Source organism: Schistocerca gregaria, chromosome 8, assembly GCF_023897955.1.
Source record: "Schistocerca gregaria isolate iqSchGreg1 chromosome 8, iqSchGreg1.2, whole genome shotgun sequence".
NCBI lineage: Eukaryota > Metazoa > Arthropoda > Insecta > Orthoptera > Acrididae > Schistocerca > Schistocerca gregaria.
This window is the reverse complement of record NC_064927.1, coordinates 73,029,202-73,049,503: the sequence shown is the minus strand read 5'-3', so window position 1 is coordinate 73,049,503 and position 20,302 is coordinate 73,029,202. Positions and strand designations below refer to the sequence as shown.

The following is a 20,302-nucleotide window of genomic DNA, read 5'->3' as shown; positions in this document are numbered from 1 at the left end:
TTGGCTTATAAATATCAGATTCGGTGACAGATGGTTAGGTATAAATGGACTAATTGCCTAGCCTCCACGATCTCCGGACCTAAACCCACTAGGATTTTATTTGTGGGCAGGAGGGTATGTGCGCATTTGAAAGCTCTGGTACATAGAATCAGAGTATAAGGTGTTCAGATAATCCATGCCCTTATTATGGAAGGCTGCAAAGCCTTATGCAATAATCCAGGGATACATTAGAGCAGCCGAGATTCTCTACGACAGTGGGGTGACGCCTCTATCAGTGTCCGTGGAGGACATATTGAACATCTCCTGTGAGAAGGAGTAACATATGGTATGCTGGTGCATTCTGTTCTTGTGTGTTTCCCATTATTAATTAGTTGGAGAAAATGAGCTGTAACATGAAAACAAAGCGTTTTCAGACCCATGTTCATGTACAATAATTTCTTCATCTATGTGTGAAGAATGTGTCCTGCAATTTGTGCAGTACACTTTTGTTACACTCTGTATAAATATGATGACTGTGCATCCTTGGGGCACATGACCTTTATGCTATATTCAGCAGGTTCCTTGGGCACATGTATTCTGGATCGGCATCTGTCTCAAAATGGGAGTAGAGTCTCATCAACACAAGCATGAGTTCGAACGGAGTATACCTTCTGACACGAATAGAGATGTTGAAAATGTTGGACATAGCCGCCGCAGCATCATCTCTTTTCCTTTGTTTGCGAGTAGATGCATCATCAAATCTGAGAGCCACCAGTAAAACTTCACATCGTTTTGGAGACATGGTTTCACGAAAAATGGGACGTTCGGTAGAGTCGTTTGCAAAACGTGATACCAGTGTTTTTACATCAGACTTGAAAATGAAACATAGAACCACCAAACCAATCAGCGCCTCAATTTCAGTTTTGTCTGTAGCTTTATAACTGGAAGAGGAAGAATGATTTATTCCTTACGACTTGCAGTTTTGAGTTGGTAAGAACTACAGTCTCATCGAAAATCTCACTGTTGAAAAACATACGCCATATTTCTTCTGGTCCTGGATCGTTACGTAACTGACTAACAGGGACTAACCATGACGACAATCTAATTTTTATGATATTTCTGTGTGGTGTCTTAGCGCCACAAATGGGCGCTCAGGAACTCCAAGTGGAAAAACTTCATTTTGCCATTGTAACATATCAGTTTCGATGTCATTTTGTCCTGTTCTGAACAGTGGCATCGCTGACTTGTTCATTGTCGGACGAGTTGAGAACATCACATCTACCTCAGAATCACTGTCGTGGTGTGAATTTGACAGGTGATGTTGAGGAACGTAGGAATCGTCTAAATGATAATCATCATCGCTGTCCTCGAACTGCTCTGAAGCCATCTGCACCACTCTTTCGCTTCACGTAACACACCAGGTATCCACCAACCAGTACTCATCTATAAAGGAAGAGATATTTGTAAAGTAGGGAGCACATCATATATAGAACGTACTCGTTTAAAGTAATATTCGTCCATCAGACGGAGGAAAATTCTTACTTTACAATAATATCCGCCTGTGAGATGATGTGGATGACGTGTGTGCGGAAGTAAAACGACACTGTCACAGAAATGAAACAACGGCGTCGTTACAGTAATAGTTCAAGTCACGACTAAAGCACAGTCAAAATATCAGATCAAATTAAGAATGCGCGTGTGCCAAGAGTGCGTTGAGAAATTTTATATCTGCCTATGACACGGACGTTACCAACTATAGTTATTCTGGCGCGAAGCAAATAATCTTGTTTAAAAAATAATTACTTATAGAAGTCCCTTTTCCGGATGCAGATATTGCGAGAAGCCTACAGGTCGTAAGCACTTTCGTACAACAATATTACAACGCCAAAAATCGCTCATCTTAATGAACAAGTGAGTAATGGCTAAGCTAACGGAGGTAGAGGCTGCGCGCCACGGTCGTCCGTCGCCTATGGTGTGGTTCCGTTCTAATTCTGTTATCAGGAAATTGATAGTTTTCAGTTAATCATTATTAATTTTGTCGATATTATCAGTTTACGGTCGTTAGTAAGTAAATAGATCACGATAGAATCCCTTTTGAACGTTGTTGCTACTGAGAGTAGTAGAATTGCACTTTACAGAGAACCAGATGGCGCTGATGCTACTTCCGCTACAGACACAAACCTCTCGGAAGAACAGGTAGAAATAATCTTACATGACGAGATAATCCAAGGACGTACTGTCTTAATCTCCGCGAAACTCGTATGGGAAAGTACACCAGTCATACTGTACGCCTCTTATACCATCCTCTGCGGACTCATTGGGTAAACTGAGACATTTCTGGAGATTTAGTACAAGTTCGGAGTTCTTGCAATGTGGGAGCCGGTTACTTGGAGTGACTGCCGTAGAACTGGAGGCGTGACGGAATGCCATAAAGGAGATGTAGTGTTCGGATAGCCCGTGTCTACACCGGGAATGAAGTTCTTTGATTCGTTGGCGTATCAACGCAGCCTTTCCAACGGTCTGCCCGGGGCCATGTAATACAGCGTAAGAACTAGATCCAAATCCACGGACGCGGTAGTAACTGCTGCCGTCGTCTAGTGCACATACGTCCCGACCAGTTTTCCAGCGAGCATTGCGAAAAGAACTGCGTACAGCGCAGTGGGATATAACGCAAAAGGCCATTGCTGACAGCGGCTGCCTGTTTCCAAATAAAGCAGTCCGTCGGGCACCCCGACGTGCGTTCAAACCTCAGCGCGCGTGGTGTGCAGGTCAGGCCAGAAATAGTTGTGGGATGTGTTGGAGGTGTTTTTCGTAAAAAGCTTGGGCTCTCACATTCGGGTTACCATTAACATGAAACAGTATGTTTATTTCAATGTTGTCGGTGAGCTGTTGTTGCCCTTCGTGATGAGTATGCCGTCTTCTCAGACGACGGGGGGCCTAGGCTGATGAGCAGTCGGGCGCCACGACAGGCCTGCTAAGACACCCACTCTTAGCCCCGTAGTAAGTCCCTGATCATTTGGAACCGCGTGTGAAATGTGGCAATGAACATCCTAGAATCAAAATCTGTACAGGATCTGATTACCGACGAATTGCTTCACGTGCAGACTGGCGTCGTCGTAGGACTGAGGACATTATCAGTGCCGGAGGTGGTGTCTCGATATTAGCGTGACGTCTCCTGGGGTTGACTCCTTTTTTTCGTGTCCTGTGCTTGTAAATGGCAGCAAGTCTTCCGGTTTACACTGTATAGCAATTAGGTTCCTTTCGGAGTATGCTGATGCATTTGCTCCATACTTAACGATCATATACAACCGTACCCAAAACTGGAAAGTTGCACAGTTCACACCAATATTCAAGAAAGGTAGTAGGAGTAATCCACTAAATTACGGGCCCATATCGTTAACGTCGATATGCAGCAGGATTTTAGAACATATATTGTGTTCGAACATAATGAATTACCTCGAAGAAAACGGTCTATTGACACACAGTCAACATGGGCTTAGAAAATATCGTTCTACTGAAACACAACTAGCTTTTCATTCACAGTGCTGAGTGCTATTGACAAGGGATTTCAGATCGATTGCGTATTTCTGGATTACCGGAAGGCTTTTGACACTGTACCACACGAGCGGCTCGTAGTGAAATTGTGTGCTTATGGAATATCGTCTCAGTTATGTGACTGGAGCGGTGATTTCCTGTCAGAGAGGTCACAGTTCGTAGTAATTGATGAAAAGTCATCGAGTAATACAGAAGTGATTTCTGACGTTCCCTGAAAGAGTGTGATAGGAAGAATGACCTTGTAGTATTACTCAGTTCTTTCAATTTGAGCTCTGTCATTGATTTTCCTACTCGGATAACAAAGAACAGCAGGACATTGATAGATAACTTTTTTATACACCAAGACAAGTTTAAGGACATAAATGCTTATCCTGTTGAGAATGGTCTCTCAGATCATGGTGCACAGCTAGTTACAGTACTGGCATAGCTCCATGCAGTATATCAAATCAGAATTTCAAAGCAGTGCGTTCAATTAACAATATAAATACTGCAAACTTTAGGGAAAGACTAAAGGAGCTAGACTGGGATGAAGTGTATATGGAACCCGATGCAAACTTGAAATATAACTTATTTCACGATACATTTTTAAGGGTATTTGAAAATTGTTTTCCCAAGAAAACAGTGAAACATAATTCCAAGAAAACATATAAAAAACCTTGGCTAACTAAAGGAATAAGAATATCTTGCAACCGTAAAAGAGAACTGTATCTAACAGCAAGAGGGAGTACTGACCCCGAAATTGTTCAGTATTATAAAAACTATTGTGCGGTACTATGAAAAGTTATTAAAAAGTCCAGAAGCATGTGTATCATGTCTGAGATCAGTAACTCTGATAATAAAATTAAAGCAATTTGGAATATTATTGAAAGGGAAACAGGGCAACCAAGAGCACAAGAAGACTTTAGTGCCATAAAACTGAATGACAAGTGTACTAACAAACAATCTGAAATTGGAAATATTTTCAATAATCATTTTTTAAATGTTGTGGAGAAAGTAGGATCTAGATCTTCACTAGAAGAGGCAAGGCTTCTAATAGAAGAGGCCATACCTGTGCAGTTTGAAACAACTATATTTCCACGAACCTCTCCCTCTGAAATCAGAAAAATAATAAACTCACTGAAAAGTAAAAGCTCTTACAGAATTGATGGCATTTCCAGCAAGATACTTAAAGCTTGTTCCCCACAGATAAGTAGGATTCTCAGCCACGTATGTAATACCTCTTTGGAACAGGGTGTTTTCACCGATAGACTGAAATATGCCATTGTAAAACCATTGCATAAAAAGGTGGATACGTCGGATGTCAACAACTATCATCCAGTCTCTCTTCTGACAGCTCTATCAAAAGTTTTTGAGAAAGTAATGTATTCAAGAGTTGCCTCCCATATATGTAAAAATAAAGTACTAACAAAATGTCAGTTTGGTTTTCAGAAAGGCTTTTCAACAGAAAATGCTATATACGCTTTCACTGATCAAATATTAAATGCTCTGAATAACTGGACATCACCCATTGGTATTTTTTATGATCTCTCAAAGGCCTTTGACTGTGTAAATCATGGAATTCTTTTAGATAAGCTAAATCATTATGGTTTTGAGGGGGGCAGTGCACAAATGGTTTAATTCATACTTAACTGGAAGAATGCAGAAAGTTGAAATAAGTGGTTCATGTAATGTTAATACAACAGCTGATTCCTCAAACTGGGGGGCTATCAAACACGGGGTCCCACAGGGTTCGGTCTTAGGTCCTTTACTGTTCTTGATATACATTAATGACTTACCATTCCATATTGATGAAGATGCAAAGTTAGTTCTTTTTGCTGATGATACAAGTATAGTAATAACATCCAAAAACCAAGAACTAAGTGATGTAATTGTAAATGATGTTTTTCACAAAATTATTAAGTGGTTCTCAGCAAACGGACTCTCTTTAAATTTTGATAAAACACAGTATTATACAGTTCCGTACAGTAAATGGCACAACTCCAGTAATAAATATAGACTTCGAACAGAAGTCTGTAGCTAAGGTAGAATTTTCAAAATTTTTAGGTGTGTCCATTGATGAGAGGTTAAACTGGAAGCAACACATTGATGGTCTGCTGAAACGTCTGAGTTCGGCTACGTATGCTATTAGGGTTATTGCAAATTTTGGTGATAAGAATCTCAGTAAATTAGCTTACTATGCCTACTTTCATTCACTGCTTTCGTATGGTATCATATTCTGGGGTAATTCATCGTTGAGTAGAAAAGTATTCATTGCTCAAAAACGTGTAATCAGAATAATTGCTGGAGACCACCCACGGTCATCCTGCAGACATCTATTTAAGGATCTAGGGATCCTCACAGTAACCTCACAGTATATATATTCACTTATGAAATTTGTTGTTAATAATCCAGCCCCGTTCAAAAGTAATAGCAGTGTGCATAGCTATAACACCAGGAGAAAGGATGATCTTCACTATGCAGGGTTAAATCTGACTTTGGCACAGAAGGGGGTAAATTATGCTGCCACAAAAGTCTTTGGTCACCTACCAAACAGCATCAAAAGCCTGACAGATAGTCAACCAACATTTAAAAATAAATTAAAAGAATTTCTAGATGACAACTCCTTCTACTCATTGGCTGAATTTTTAGATATAAATTAAGGGAGGGAAAAAAACTAACTTAAGCATTAGTGTCATGCAATATTTTGTGTAATGTAATATCTTGTACAGTCATCTTTCATTAACCTGACACGTTCCAGATCATTACGAAGTGTCGTATTCATGATCTATGGAACAAGTATTAATCTAATCTAGTGTTATAGGCCCTTTGCTGTTCCTTATCAATATAAACGATTTGGGAGACAATCTGAGCAGCCGTCTTCGGTTGTTTGTAGATGACACTGTCGTTCATCGACTAATAAAGTCATCAGAAGATCAAAACAAATTGCAAAACTATTTAGAACAAATATCGGAATGTTGCGAAAAGTGGCAGTTGACCTTAAATAACGAAAAGTGTGAGGTCATCCACATGAGTGCTAAAAGGAACTTGTTAAACTTTTGTTACACGATAAATCAGTCTAATCTAAAAGCCGTAAACTCAACTAAATACCTAAGTATTACAATTACGAATAACTTAAATTGTAAGGAACACATAAAAAAATGTTGTGGGGAACGCTAACTAAAGACTACGTTTTATTGGCAGGACACTTAGAAAATGTAACAGACCTACTAAGCAGACTGCCTACACTACGCGTGTCCGTCCTCTTTTAAATACTGCTGCGCGGTGTGGGATCCTTACAAAACAGGACTGACAGAGTACATCGAAGAAGTTCAAAGAAAGGCAGCACGTCTTGTATTATCGCGAAATACGGAGCAGAGTGTCACAGAAATGATACAGGATTTGGGCTGGACATCATTAGAAGAAAGGCGTTTTTCGTTTCGACGGAATCTTCTCACGAAATTCCAATCACCAACTTTCTTCTCCGAATGCGTAAATATTTTGTTGACACCGACGTAAATGGGGAGGAACGATCACCAAGATAAAATAAGGGAAATCAGAGCTCGTACGGAAAGATACAGGTGTCTTTCTGCGCGCTATACGAGACTGCAATAATACAGAATTGTGAAGGTGGTTCGATGAACCCTCTGTCAGGCACTTAAATGTGATTTGCAGAGTATCCATGTAGATGTAGATGAGCTAACGTTGGTAGGCGTACGAGGCTATTCTAGGACGACGCAGTTGTATGGAAATGGAAGCCATCGTTAGGAAACTACACAGAGACCGTCCGGTCAGCAATTAGATAGTGAAAGTATCGCAGCCTTCAACTAAATAGGGTATCTGTCCTGAGAGATTTGAGGTGGATCCTGAATATGGGGAAGGAAGACATCTGACTCACATTTAATGGACGAATCTTTCGGTGTAGTCGTTAGTCTTCTGAGGGTGCCCACCCCCGCTTCCTCGCTTGACCAACCTCTCCATCTCTGTCGAGCACTCACACCCAGCACCCCTAGTTATTTTGCTAAACATGTTCCAGTCTCTTGTCTCCCCTACAGTCTGTACCCTGTACAGCTCCCTCTAGCACCACTGATATTATTTCCGATGTCTCAACACCTCATCCTACACATTCTGATTGTCATTGTCTTCCATTTGTGCCTTTCCTCGCTCGTCGATTCTTCGAAGAACAACCCCATTTTTAATTTTATCAGTCCTCGTAATTTTCAACATTCGTCTGTTGCACTACATCTCAAAAAATCCTATTATCTTCGTTTTCGATTTTCCTACAGCCCAGTATTTACTACCGAACAATGCTTTGCTTCAGACATACATGCTTGGAAATGTATTTCTCACATTAATGCCAGTGTTTGATTGTAGGCAGACTCCTTTTGGGCAGGAGTTCGCTCTTTGCCTGTGCTGGTGTCCCCCTTACTTTGTCAATCGTGTGTTATGTTGCTTCCAAGCTAGATGAATTCCTTCTTGTCTACTTCATGTGTCTCACGTTCGATCCTAAGTTTATTGTTAGTCTATTTTTGCTGGTCCTCATTACTTTCCACCTTTTTCTTCACATGTTTGAGCTGAGGGAAAACAAGACTTCCTATAAATTAAAGAATGGACTTTTTCCGAGTTTTCATACCCTACCGTAGAGTGGGAAGCGAACAAATGAGTATCAAACGAACGAGGGTTATGTCTAGTTTTCGACAAAGGGATTTAATTGCTTGAAATTAAGCGGGATAATTATTGATGTGAGGGAAAATTGAAATGTTTCTCGAGCACCTACTGCTAGCTATGCAAATGAAGTGTTAAAAACTTCATCTCTTTAAAGCCAGCTATTTTGCGCATAAAAAGTTACATTGGTGTGATATTTAATTACCAAATTCTGAAGTAAAAAAGGCTCAAAAAACTGTGAAATGCTGTGTGCAAGTAAGGAATTAAATATGTTAGAGAAACAATTGACACATCTTTGAATGATGCCTAAAATAACGTAGAACAGATGAAGTGATGACTGAGAATTTAAAGTTCAGTGTTTAACTTCGAATTTTACGATTTTAAAGAATGCTGGAGGATATTTGTCTGGTAGGTTATGTAGACTCTGCATTCTCATTGGCTGTACATGATTTCAACCACCATAAGCACATGCCTGATTCACATGCCCTTCACGCGGCTGTTGTGTACGGGAAAGAAGGGATGAACAAACTTTGCACAGCTTGGCAGAAGTTGCCGAAAATGATCGAAACTACGCCAGTCTAACGACACAGTCGCTCGCACGGTTAGCATAGGCATACCACGTGGATGAACAGCGGCAGCTAAGCTGGAGTGTGCACAGAGTGGGAGCTACTCCGTAGGTCTCGCATTGTGACGTACGTACTGTCTGCTATGTTTCCGCAGCTGCATGGAGGGTATCACGTTTCATTCTAAATTTTAATCCTACTCCTCAACATTTTATAAGGTGGTTCATTTAACACCATCCTACATATTTAATTGATGTTTTTATGCTGTAATAGTACTCCCCAGTTCTATTGACATAATGGGTGAGTAACTGAGATGTTCTTTCCATAAATCGTATTCCTAGACTCGTATCTAAAATAAAAGCATTGTCTGGTTCACGACATAATCATACAAACCGTCAACAGATATCCGTACGATCGTGTTTTTGAGGTCAACGGACAACCATGCCAACAATGACGGCAGGGCATCTGTGAAACGAGGTAGTGTTTTCCGGGTAGCCCCACACCATAATCGCTGTTTACACAGTCACAGGCCTTGCAGTATGTTACAGAGAAGATGGCTTCCAGACTCTTTGCGGTGGAGGGCCACAGAAAGAAAGGAAGCAGCACAGTCGCAAACTGATTTGGCCTAATGGCTTAATGTGAATCGTCCTGTGGTTTCTGGGATGTGGTGACAGTCTATAGAGACCGAGACTGTATCCCGAAGACCAGGGCAGGGCCAACCACGTGTAAATTCAGAAAGAGAGAACCATTAAATTGATATCAAACAGTGTGAAAAAAGTTTGGAACTTCCTCTTTTCTTTAGCACAAAGCTTGTTCATGTTGGATTTTTGCTCGAATGCATACGATATTTTGATAGTGGGTCCATCATTTAGAATGTTGTTGTTGTGGCCTTCAGTCCAGAGACTGGTTTGATGCAGCTCTCCATGATACTCTATCCTGTGCAAGCCTCTTTGTGTTTCCGAATAAATACTGCAACCTACGTCCTTCTGAATCTGCTCAGTGTATTCATCTCTTGGTCTTCCTGTACGATTTTACCCTCCACGCTTCCCTCCGGTGATCCCTTGACGCCTTAGAAGGTCTCCTAAGTACCGATACCTTCTTCTAGGCCGGCCGCTGTGGCCGCCGATCGGTTCTGGGCGCTTCAGTCCGGAACTGTGCTTCTGCTACGGTAGTAGGTTCGAATCGTGCCTCGGGCATGGATGTGTGTGATGTCCTTAGGTTACTTAGGTTTAAGTAGTTCTAAGTATAGGGGACTGATGACCTGAGATGTATAGTCTCATAGTGTTTATTCATTTTAACTTTCTTCTAGTGAAGTTAAACCACAAATTCCTCTTCCCCAAATTTTGTTCAGTACCTTTCCATTTGTTACGTGATCTACCCATCTGATCTTCAGCATTCTTCTGTAGCACCACATTTCGAAAGCTTCTATTCGCGTCTAAACCTGCCCATGTTTCACTTCCATACACGGCTACAGTCGATACAAATACTTTCAGAAAAGACTTCCTGATACATAAGTCTACATTCATTGTTAACAAATTTCTATTCTTCAGAAACGGTTTCCTTAGCAGAGCCAGTCTACACTTTATATCCTCTCTACTTCGACCATCATCATTTATTTTACTCCCCAAACAACAAAATTCATTTACTACTCTAAGTGTCTCATATTCTAATCTAATTTCCTCATTATCACCTGATTTATTTCGACTACATTCCACTTTCCTCGTTTTGCTTTTGTTGATGTTCATCTTATATCCTCCTTTCAAAACACTGCCCATTCCGTTGAGCTGCTCTTCCAGCTCCTTTGCTGTCTCTGGACAGAATTACAATGCTGTCGGCAAATCTTAAAGTTTTAATTTCTTCCCCATGGATTTTAATAGGCTAGAACCCTGTCTCAATCCCTTCTCAACCACTGCTTCCCTTTCATGTCGATCGACTCTTTTAATACCATCTGGTTTCTGTACAAATTGTAAATAACTTTTCGCTCTCTGTATTTGTGACCCCTGCCTCAACAAAAGCAAAACGAGGATAATGGAATTTAGTCGAATGAAGTAGGGTGATGGTGAGGGAATTACATTAGGAAATGAGACACCTAAAGTAGTAAATGAGTTTTGCTGTTTGGGGAGCAAAAGAACTGATGATGGTCGAAGTAGAGAGGATATAAAATCTAGACTGGCAATGGCAAGGAAGGCGTTTCTGAAGAAGAGAAATTTGTTAATATCGAGTATAGATTTAAGTGTCAGGAAGTCGTTTCTGAAGGTACTTGTATGGAGTGTAGCCATGTATGTAAGTGAAACATGGACGATAAATAGTTTGGACAAGAAGAGAATAGAAGCTTTCAAAATGTGGTGCTACAGAAGAGTGCTGAAGATTAGATCGGTAGATCACATAAATTATGAGGAGGTTTTGAGTAGAACTGGGCAGAAGTTTGTGGCACAGCTTGACTAGAGGAAGGGATCGATTGGTAGGACACGTTCTGAGCCATCAAGGGATCACCAGTTTAGGGCAGCGTGGAGGGTAAAAATCGTAGAGTGAGAGATGAATACACCAAGCAGATTCAGAAGGCTTTAGGCTGCAGTAGGTACTGGGAGATGAAGAAGCTTGCACAGGATAGAGTAGCATGGAGAGCTACATCAAACCAGTCTCAGGGCCGAAGATCACAACAACAACAGCCACCTTTAGAATTAGAAAGAGAGTATTACAGTCAACATTGTCAACCCTGTATATTACGCGTATTTTGTCGCAGCTCGCAGTTGCCTTTCGCGCCGTTTCACGTTGTACCGCTGCCGGCAGGTGCTGTCCGTCAAGGAGCTGGACAACGACGTGACGGTGCTGAACAAGATGCGCCAGATCATCCGGCAGTACGCCGACCTGGTGGGCGACGCCGCCGACGCCGACGCGGACGCCGGCGCCGCGCGGCCGCCCTCCGAGGAGCTGGACCTGACGTCGGCGTGGGTGCACGGCAACGGCAGCCTCCCGCGCCGCGCCGCCTCCGTGTGCGGGGGCGACCTGGGGGCGGCCGTGGGGCCCAGCCCGCGCAAGGACTCCAAGGGCAGCCGCATCCCGGCGCCGCTGCCGCTCCAGCTGCCGCTTCCGCTCGTCTCCTACGGAAGCCGCCAGCTCGACAGCTGACTGCCGACGGACGTGCTGCGCCGCCGCGCCAGCGCCAAAGCCGCTCGCTGAGGGAGGCCGCGCCTGGCCCCGTCCCCCGTGTCCACCCCTGTCCCCTCACTGCCTCACTGCTGAGGGTGCTACGACAGCTCGTACATACACCTAGCTCTTGCCACTGTAGTCTGTTCGTCGTAAGTTTCACTCGCAACTCCATATAGTCTTATTTATTCGTCCACATATGTTGCTGCAGAAGCTAAACCACTCTCCGTCGTCGACACAGTTATTCACTCGTACCTCTAAGGCTTCAGAAGATGAGTACAATAGAACTACAAGACGAATCTTCAACATCGCAGCGCGTTGGTTAATACATTAATAAAACTAAAAACCCGCCTCGATTGCGAAAAAAAGCACTTAGTGTTAAGTGTTAACCCAGGTTTCGGTATAGATAACTACACCTTCTTCAGAACAACAATAAAACCCACAAGCGCCTAAGAAGACCTTTGTCAATGTGTTCGTTTATAAACGTATAGCTACGGTGTTCTTTTAATCATTGGCAGAGGTCTTCTTAGGTACGCCTGGGTTTTATTGTTGTTCTGACGAAGGTGTAGTTATCTACGCCGAAACCTGGGTTAACACTTCTAGGTGCTTTTTTCACAATCGAGGCGGGTTTTTAGTTTTTTAATACACTACAAGACGTACAGCAAATAGCTGCGTAACAGTGGAAAGATGAAGTTCGTCAGTTTCATCACACGAACTGAGTATGTGCGACATTTATAACGCCGAAAACACCAGTACGTGCGTACAGTTCGTTGAAGTTACAGGCGCCGCTGCCTGGGAAGGCGTAACAACTTCTTCCCGCTTTGGAAATATGCTCACTGGGTTGCCTATCTGCGCCCGCGTCAATGTGACCGGACGGTTTGCCTGCATGTTCCGACGTGTCTGACCCTTGGTGGTGCAATTGGCAATTACTCCACAGTGTGTGTTACGAATCGAAACGTTTTTAGACGCTCTATCCACTGATATGTGTCAAGTTTCTGGTTCCACTGCAGTTTTTGTGCACTAGTGTTCTGAAACCGTGGAGGTACTTAGGGATAAGTCTGCGTAACGCCAGGTCCACGTTGAGGCACTGGTGCCCGTAATTCACCATTCATGTGTCTTCTGACTAGACCTGCACCTGTGCTGCCCTCTCTACCTCTCCACCAGTTAGTGCCACCTGCGAATGATATGGACTAGCCTGCATCGACGTATCCTGACAGTCGTCGAACAAATTGCAATATAACTTCAAACGGCATTCAGTACGAAACTTCCTGGCAGGAGTAAATCTGTGAGGACGGGGCGTGAGTCGTACTTGGGTAGCTCAAATGATAGAGCACTTGCCCGCGAAAGGCAAAGGTCCCGAGTTCGAGTCTCGGTCCGGCACAGTTTTAATCTGCCAGTAAGTTTCGTATCAGCACACACTCCACTGCAGGGTGAAAATCTCATTCTGGCATTCAGTACAATTTAGAAACACGAATTGTCTTTTACTCTCCATTTTGTGACGATTTTCCACATTTTCCCGTTTTGAAAACATATATGAATGACAATACTACATGCATACCACCAGTGGGACTCAAAGTGACTGCCAAATGAGATTTTAAATGAGAACCACATAGGCTGGTCATTAGACAGTGTCATTCTCAAACACAAGGAAGACTTCCAGTACTTTAGCATCCCTTACTCTAGAATAACAAAATTCCCAATACAAAAGTAGGCTCTGTTTCCAGCGGCGTTAAAATGTCCAGTGGAATTCAGTGCACCCGCTGAGGGTGCTATTGTTTACACTGGGGTTCAATGTATGACAAACATAGCATAGCGAAAAAAACGTTTCCAGCGAAGTTAGCACTAACACTTTCCCTCTGTGCAGTAAAGCCACTTCTTCTAGCTAACATAGCAATGGTGAGATTTTTGAGGATAGGTGAATGACAGATACTTTCCATTCCAAAACATGGTTGACACTTTGTGACCCGTCACAGTTCCACACACACACTCTATGAAGAGTCTCGGGGAGACAGCTGATGACAGTGGCACGATTGACAGAAACTGAATGAAGTCAACTCGTGCTGTCTGCTTCCTAGTTGTTAGCAGCTGAAGATAGCAGCCACCACTGGAGTTAATATGTCTGCATCTGTGCAAGTAGAGTTAAAAGCCGCTGAAATTTTTTATGTAACTGCCTGTGAAAATGTCCTATTTATGGAATGGTACGTTCAACACAGAGCTGATGAATAACTGAAGTTTGTAGCAGATACGGCTTGATATTATTCCGTTTGTTTAGATTCAGCTGGTCTGGTTAGTGTCCTCCATATAAATCTTTCATAGAGTGACCATACAGTATCTTTTGTGTGCTTATGGGCTCCTAGCTGCAGCATATCGCTCAGCGTAATCTGTCGAATTGATAATCCCACACAGTTTTAAACTCACTTTTAACTAGCAATTATAGTGTGCTGCTTTAAACTATTTAAGATTGTGCATACTACTGTCTTCATCACATGGTTAAGATACACTGCAGCATGTGATGTGTTAGACAAATTGCAGGAAGGCAAAGTTGTTATGAACCCAAAGACTGATGTTAACACCACAGTATTTCGCTAAGGATGCGTATCAGAAATAACATATGTCTTGCCCTGACCTACAAAGCTGATTTCCAGTCACTTTTATAATGTTGGTAAGTATACACTCTGCCTCTCTTTAAAAGAGCTCTATTGAATACCTGTACAAAGAGACAAAGTTTGAGAAACTTCAAATTTCTGTTAAAATAAACAGAATACTCTGTAAACCATTTTCTTATTATGAAGACAATCAGTAATTAGGACTAGCATCTTAATATGCTGCATCATAATTATCATTCAGAGTAAGTAGAAAATAAACTCTCATAAATGCAAGTTATTTGTGCCAGTTGGTATATATTCTGTGTTATAGTGAAGACTTACTCCCAATTTTGTTTTATAATCCATACCTCATTGTGTTCATGGTCTTCATATCTATATTGTCTTGTTTAGTACTTCATAGTACAAAGTGGATTATCAAGAAAGTTAGGGATTTTGTAAAACTTGGATAAATTATTGATCTATATGTAAGCAATAGTTCTGAAATGTAGTTAGCAGCAGAAAGGAATCTACCAGCTGTTTGTAGCACTCTACAGCTATTTTCCACGTGAAATTTGTCTAATATTACCAGAACCTGCATTCCCATGTGGCATGAGGAGAATTGACTAAAGACTGTAATGTGGGTGTGGCAGTGATACGAGACAGTAAAAGAGAACGATGTATTGTTAAATCATGTCTGAGTGTGTTGGTAAACCATAGTGCTCCATCACTTCTTAGCATAGGAAAGCGGGGGAAATGCAGAAAGACAGTTCCCGTCCCTTCCATGTCATATCTATCACTCTGGAACTGTGAATCTCAGTGACGCTTTGCCCTGGCCGTATCTCCCCCGTGAGCACCAGATGCAAAATTTATCACAAGTAATATTCATCGCTAACTGCCTAATGATATGCAGTTGTTTTTATATTACATTCTATAATTCTTACTGTAATCTCTAAGACTTACAAACATTTTTTAGTTTGCTTACTGCTACTCATTCTAAATACTGTAACAGCTACACTGGAGTGTCATTAAAAAATATGATTTTCCACTTATGAAAAGAATACAAGACACAGAAATATTTCTACATGCAGTGCAAATATGTAACTTAATTGCCTTGCATGGTTGATATACTTGGTGCTAGCTGTGTCATTAGTTATAAATAGGGGCTCGTGAATACAAATAATGTATACCACTTCTCAGCATTCTCTATGAAAAAATAATAGCTTTTGAACAAAACCCAGGTGTTCAGCCCTAGACTGCCTGTATACTTGAAGTGAAATGTAAAATTTGCATTAAATGCTTGCTACTGATACACTTTTTTATCTGTATAACTCACAAGTTAGTTAAGTTTTAATGCTGTTAGTTATTCATAGATTTGTATTTACTCAGTAGTCCCTGCATTTGTACCTGTGTGGTGATTAAGCATCACATAGTAATATTTACCTAATGGAATTCTTCCATTGAGGCCGACTCCAGATTTGCGTCGAGTGGGAAAACTTGGAAGCGTACGGAACTTAGTTCCTTGTTTTCCAATTATGGTGCACACTCGTATGTTTAATCGTGTTATTTTGCAGATCGTTGTAATACAACTAATTTTATTAACAGTTAGATTTATGAATAGATTTATGCCAACTTTTTATTGTTACCTGATTAACAGTCACAACTCTGAAATCATGCCTTTTAATGATTGTTTCACAGAGTTGTAACTTTGGTTCTTCACCTTGCCGTTAATTGTAACAACCTCATCAGAATTTTCAAGAAACTCTGAAATTTCCTGTTGTTGTTATGTATGAAATAGAAGTGTATGTCAGTCATTTACAAAGAAAATGTTTATATAATAAATGTTCCTTCACCTTTTATTATGTTTTGTGACTCATTCTTGTATTGTTATGCTCTTATATGTATCTGGGTATTTTGTATGTCCCAGTTTTTATGTGGAAGATATGAAGGGCGAGAGAAAATGTTTCTATAAATTTAAAATGTTTTTAATATATGTGTTAAAATGTCTCATGTAGATAGATGATAAGTGTTAATGTTTTTAAACTGACATTAAAAAGACAAAGCCTGAAACTCTCTCTCTCTCTCTCTCTCTCTCTCTCTCTCTCTCTCTCTCTCTCTCTCTCACACACACACACACACACACACACACACACACACACACACACACACACACACACACACACACACATACACACAAACACACACATGCCACCAGGACTTATTGAAATGTAGGAAAAGTGGCCGCTAAATGGCTTCGATTTTGTATGAAGTGATGTTCATGATGAACTGCAAGCTATGTAGAGGGATGCTGGTGATTGTTACATGTACTCTTCCAGTAATGTGAGATGTTTCATAACACTTCTAGAAGGCAGTTTCCATTGTACTATTGTGGTACAGACTTTTATACCCTTTACCATAGTATGAATCAATTTTTGATCCATTTAACATCAGGATAGGATGTCTTATCTTGTACTTGCCAAAATTAATGTTTTTAAAGGTACTCTAACATACAGTGTAAGTCTTTACAGAATTTATTATGCAAAAAAGTGTCAGTTGAATAAACAGTATCTTCTCAGAGCATTGAAATTTTGCTTGTTTTGTTCTGTTGTGATTAATCTGATTCTTATGTGTTGTTGCATAACACCTGAAGTGGAAGACAAGCTTCATTTACTGAATGAGAAAAGATAACAAATTTGAAATTAAACCTTAAGCTGCATTCTGCATATTAGATGTGGCTAATGTGAAATGACTGATGTTCTGTGCCTAGATTTATACTAAACAAGAATTATCAAAATATATGGTTTTGTATAAGAGACCTCTTCCTTTTAAAGAAACAGAGCTCCCAATTTTAGTCCCTTGTGGATGGAATGCTCAAGGATTTGTATCAATTAAAATGACCCATTATATTTCTAGGCCAATATTTTGTAGTTTCATAAACTTATTACATTTGTGAGACAACGTATTTTAACAAAAATATCTTATCTTAAAAACAAAGTGTAACAGGTGCCTAAGTTGACAGTTATAAGCAACTGAATATATATGTGTAACAAAGAGTCAACTGATAGAAAATGGAATTGCATCACATCTAATGTAAGGCTGGGAGAATCTACCAGTTTGCTGATTGTAATAAATATATTTTCTTTGAGCTTTCTTGTTAGTATGGTTTTTGCAAAAATCAATGATTTCCCAGCTTTCCAGTGGCCAGGAAATGTGGCCATGTTTCTATAACTTTAGTTTTGCAGAACAGATATTGAAAGTTGTATATTTTTGTATTTATTATATTTTATTATATTATGCAGTTAATATGTCTTGGTCAAATGTGCAAAGAAATAACCAGGTAACTATTACTTTTTGTGTTATATACTTTACCATGCATTTGCCACGAAAATATGTTAATAAATATGCTTTAGTTAACGGAACTTTTGATATTATTTATTTATAAAAATTTCCTCCAAAAGACATGTATAGAGGATGTCTCAAACTGCTTAGGGAAATGTAGTAGACAGAGTTCTGTGCTGTGTTACAGTTTTAAAGATGAGGGATGAGCTCATATAACAGCATGAAACAAGTGACCATAAAATATGGTGTAAATGTATATCAGAAGATTTGACTCATTTAAAGTAAAAAAGAGGAACTCGTTTTCAACAATTGGTAGAGGCAAATATTTTCATCCTAATAAGAACTTTCAGATATAAGCTGCAAAATTCGTGTCAACTTTAGCAGTTACCTAGCTATGCATGATACACTTTCACATTTCAACTCTCTTGGAAAGTGGTGTACTGTGTTGAAAATACTTCATGTCATTAATCTGCCATTTGCCATACCCATTTTCACACTATAAATTAATCTGTTTGCGCTCTTTATGGAGACTGTTTAATAACTGTAGAGGAAAGAAACTGTATCTTTTACTTGAATGAAGTTTCTTTTTTCTTATGAATTTGGAGTTCCAGTTGGGTAAGCAGTTAGATTTGTGAGGGGCAGCTCAAATGCTAGAGCCTCTTTTGTCTCAGAAAACATGCCAATTTGCACACTGAAGAATCTGCATGACCACTATTTTTTACCAGGAAATTTTAGTATTTTAGAATGAGATGTGTTTAAACTGGCTGCCCCATATTTATCATCCTGGAATTGTAATCAGTCCAGAATTACAGTATTTAATGTCTTCATAATGTTGAAGGAGAAGTAATTTTGTGACGTATTGAATATCATGAGGTGTAAGCAGTTCCATGAGAAATCAGTCCAGTAACACTCTGTTTATTCACAGGACTCAGCTTCAGTAGATGCTGGTGAGGCTAATTCATGTCCTGGAAGACATGAATTACAGTTCAGTTCTGTCACATTATGAACAGAATATGAGCACACAGGATATCTGACCAGATTTGTAGCTTGGCTGAAGGTTACCTAGAAACTTGAGTAGACGTAGTCGTTCCTAATCATAAATAATTTTTAGAAAACTTTAACATAGCTGAAGAGTATTATGGTATAATTACTGTTAACAATTTGTATAAATTAGTGGATAACATCAGAAGCTCTATGAATCTTGCTCACTGATGACATGTGCTGTCATTCCTTATATAACACTTGCAGTTTTTTGTCCAAAACGTCCTCATGGGCGTTACCATTATCCCTGCACAGCCTGATATGCCTCCACTTCCTGCTACTTAAACACTTTAGCAACTGCAATGTCACATGTTGGAATAATTGCAGCACATTCGCCTGCAGATCAGCCTTATGCACTCACCACATCTTCCTGATAGACAGTTTGATGATCCCTTACACTGACATGGCCTGGTGTTGCAAGGTCCAGACTTTGAGGTGATTGAGGATAAGGGGCTGATGAATTCTTAGACCCACTTTCTATCCACAGGCCAGTGAACAGTTCGTTCAGGCATTCTCAAACAGCAAGTGCAATGTGAGTGGGAACTTCAACACGTTCGTGAACAACTGAGTTGTTGATGTTCAAATTCTGTAGCTGTGGAACAAGCCAGCATTCAACATCACCAGATAAGTAACCTGGATCACGAACTCCTCAAAGAAGTACAGATCAAAGATGTGTTCATTGGTCATACCGGCCAAAAGCATCACGTGCAGAGGATTGTTCTCAATTTCTTGGTGAAAATGTGGGTTTCCAGTGCCCTTATTAACCTGTCGCTATGCCGTGAAGTCAAGAAAAAAAATACCAATACAAAATGCAAGAATATGTGCCGAGGCTCGGCGGTTGATGCACAGGCCGGCAGTTCACAAAAAAATTTTGTTTACTGTGTATAGCTAGGCAGGATGGAAGACTACACGATGGGTGAACAGTCACTGGAGAGACACTCTGGTTAAATACTGGGAATATGCATACAGGCAAATGTCATGTTGCGTGTCTCTGATAGAACCTGATGAATGGTAATCCATCCACAAAGCAGGTACCTTACAAGACTTCCTATCGACTAATATCTCAGTGTTACTCCATTGTCTGTAATTCTTACTGGGTATGATTGATAGAGGAAATAAAGTGGATCCAAAGAAGAGAAGCGCAGATAGCGACAGATTCGTTTAGTAAGAACGAGAATGTCAAGGAAGTGGTCATCCAAGTTCAGTGGAAGATGCAGGAGAGGCTTTCTGCACCATGGTGTGATTTACTGTTAAAATTTGAAAAGGATGTACATTCCTAGAATAGCCAGGCACCATTTTGCTTTCTCATATCTCACGGAAAAACCAAAGAGGTAAAACTAGATTAGATCTGACACAAAGGATTATTGTTCTCCCCCTCAGACCATTTGCTACTTCTATTATGTTATGAGCAGCATACTCAACGACCTCTGTTCCAGAAATGTCACTCTATAGGTA

At 40.5% G+C, this 20,302-nt stretch overlaps 1 protein-coding gene across 1 annotated transcript in view; it reads left to right on the top strand.

The window, feature by feature from the left end:
- Nucleotides 1-11,952, top strand: part of LOC126284555 (GAS2-like protein pickled eggs) — a 789,773-nt gene extending 777,821 nt beyond the window's left edge. The window contains exon 12 of the mRNA XM_049983557.1: nucleotides 11,529-11,952. Coding sequence (XP_049839514.1) covers nucleotides 11,529-11,867 — 339 coding nt within the window. The 3' untranslated portion in view covers nucleotides 11,868-11,952. The remainder of the gene's footprint in view (nucleotides 1-11,528) is intronic.
- Nucleotides 11,953-20,302: the final 8,350 nt, after the last annotated feature.